This window comes from Monopterus albus, unplaced genomic scaffold, assembly GCF_001952655.1.
Source record: "Monopterus albus unplaced genomic scaffold, M_albus_1.0 scaffold99.1, whole genome shotgun sequence".
Classification (NCBI taxonomy): Eukaryota; Metazoa; Chordata; class Actinopteri; order Synbranchiformes; family Synbranchidae; genus Monopterus; species Monopterus albus.
This window is the reverse complement of record NW_018127979.1, coordinates 2,906,738-2,909,042: the sequence shown is the minus strand read 5'-3', so window position 1 is coordinate 2,909,042 and position 2,305 is coordinate 2,906,738. Positions and strand designations below refer to the sequence as shown.

The following is a 2,305-nucleotide window of genomic DNA, read 5'->3' as shown; positions in this document are numbered from 1 at the left end:
TGGAGGTGCTGGTTTCGTGGGTTCCCATTTGACTGACAAGCTGATGATGGATGGCCATGAAGTGACTGTGGTCGACAACTTCTTCACAGGGAGAAAAAGGAACGTAGAGCACTGGATTGGCCATGAAAACTTTGAGCTCATCAATCATGATGTGGTGGAGCCTCTCTATATCGAAGGTGAGAGAGAGTAAAAGTAATGAGATGTTATTTTTACTTACTGTCGAGGATCAAAGCAGGACTAGCTTTGCCAGAAGTAACTAAAATGTTCAGGTTATAGGAAAGCCAGGGAATCATTTAAGTTATACTATTTCTACTATAATAACTAGAGAATTTGCCTTTGGTAAAATGATGAGGTGCTCATGTTACCCATGTATCTATAAATATGGACCTGAATATCTCACTTCAGAAATTCAAATAAGTAGTGATGCACCGAAATGAAAATTCTGGGCCGAAACCGAAACCGAAAATTTAGGATGCATTTGGCCGAAAACCGAAACGAAACCGAAAATGGCTTCTTTTAAAAACTTCAAATTTTTAAAACACGCTTACTCTATAATTGTGTGTGTATATATGTGTGTGTGTGTGACATTTTAAATTGCTGTGCAAAACGGTGCAAAAACAGCAATAGAACTTCCAAACAAACTGTAAACAACATAGCCTAGGTAGCTAGCAGTGCTACATAAATTTTAATGCAACTATGCAAAATTGGACTGTTGTTTAGTTCAACAAACGTGGCAGGTTTTTCTTTAGGAACAAAAGTTGCTCCGCTTTTTGGCTGGAGAGACAGTTCCTCTTCTCATTAAGCACATGAGATGCTGCACTGAAGAGTCCTCACCGCTGACATGCTTTGTCGTTCATGGGGAGACGCGTGATATAACAGCTCCAGCGTGAGTGAAACCTAACCTGTGCTGCGCCAGGATATGATGGGCGGGGCAGGGCAGGGCATTTTCGGCGAGTTTTTTTTTATTCCGGCCCGAAATAAAAATGGCCTTTTCGGCCGAAATTTTTCGGTGGCCGAAATTTCGGTGCACCCCTACAAATAAGCAATGAAATGTCTTGGAAGCAAACACAGAAGTGGACTGAGACTTTGGCTTTCCAAAAAAATATTATAAATCATAATTTGAATTTTAAAAATTCGATTTATAGTAATGACTAAAACACATGAGATTTGTTTAAAATAGCTTAAAGTGCTTTGGCGCTTCAGGGAAATTATATTAAAAGTATGTTTTTCTACTTCTTGGTGGACTGGATATGTCATACAGGTTGTTGCAGCCTTGTTGCCATGGCGCTGTAGAGCAGACAGCAGCAGATCACAAGCTGATGCACTGTATGAAACCCCAGAGGGGCTGTGAGAATACCAAGAAAGTTAAATATAGAAATGGACATACATGTAGGTTTGCCTTGCTTTCCCTTCCGCTGTTATCTTCACTGACCTATTTGTCCAGTATGGTCATCCCACAGTTTATTTTCACAGTGGGTGACTGAGTACCCATGGACCAGGCACTAGGGGTAATCTGGGTCTCCAAAGGGTTTTTGACAGATGTCTAGTGGGTATACAATGCCTGATCTTTTGTTTATTTGCTGTGGTATATCAGCTTTGAAAAGGGGTCTGTTGAGCTCTGTTAGACTCAGAGACTGCAGGTGGAGGCAGGCTTTATGAAATGCTGTTTGAACAGCAGTTGCAGCAAGTGATGACAGCAGAGTTTAACGTGCAGGAAGAGGTATAGCAGAGCAAACGAGCGAGCTGGGTACTGACGGCTCAGATAACACCAGCCAACGTTAAAAGGTGCATGAAAATCTGTGACAGTTGTATAGCATTGTATCTTTGGGTGAATAGCACTGCATTTGAGCTGCCTCATAGGCTTCACTGTTTATGCCAGGAAGACACCGGATTGCTCTATTATAATAATACAATGCATGGTCAGTGCTAATGATGCACTGTTTTTATACAGTAGATTCTTCTCTCTTTGATGTGTCCAATTTACATAATTAGTGATATGAAATTGTGTTTTCTACAGTATAGTCCGGCATGCCAGCTGTGTATCAAGTCACACAGACTAAGTGGAACACAATAGCATTAAATTGTAAATATGCACAAGGTTATACTGGCACCAAAAGATGAGCTATAGAAATCCATCACCCCAGTTTACAGTTTCATGTGTTAAGGAAGAATTAAGACAGGAGTCTCCATGAAACCTCTTTATGAAAATGACTTGTCATCCCATGGTGCCCCATGATTATATCCTTGCATTTACAAAAGAAGATGCTCTTCAAAAAACACCAAATATCTGGAGATTTACTGCTGA

At 40.6% G+C, this 2,305-nt stretch overlaps 1 protein-coding gene across 1 annotated transcript in view; it reads left to right on the top strand.

Moving 5' to 3' along the window:
- The window catches only part of uxs1 (UDP-glucuronate decarboxylase 1), a 16,134-nt gene continuing 13,829 nt past the window's right edge, over nucleotides 1–2,305 (top strand). Inside the window, exon 1 of the mRNA XM_020609294.1 lies at nucleotides 1–176. Within this exon, the coding sequence (XP_020464950.1) occupies nucleotides 44–176 (133 nt within the window). The 5' untranslated portion in view covers nucleotides 1–43. The remainder of the gene's footprint in view (nucleotides 177–2,305) is intronic.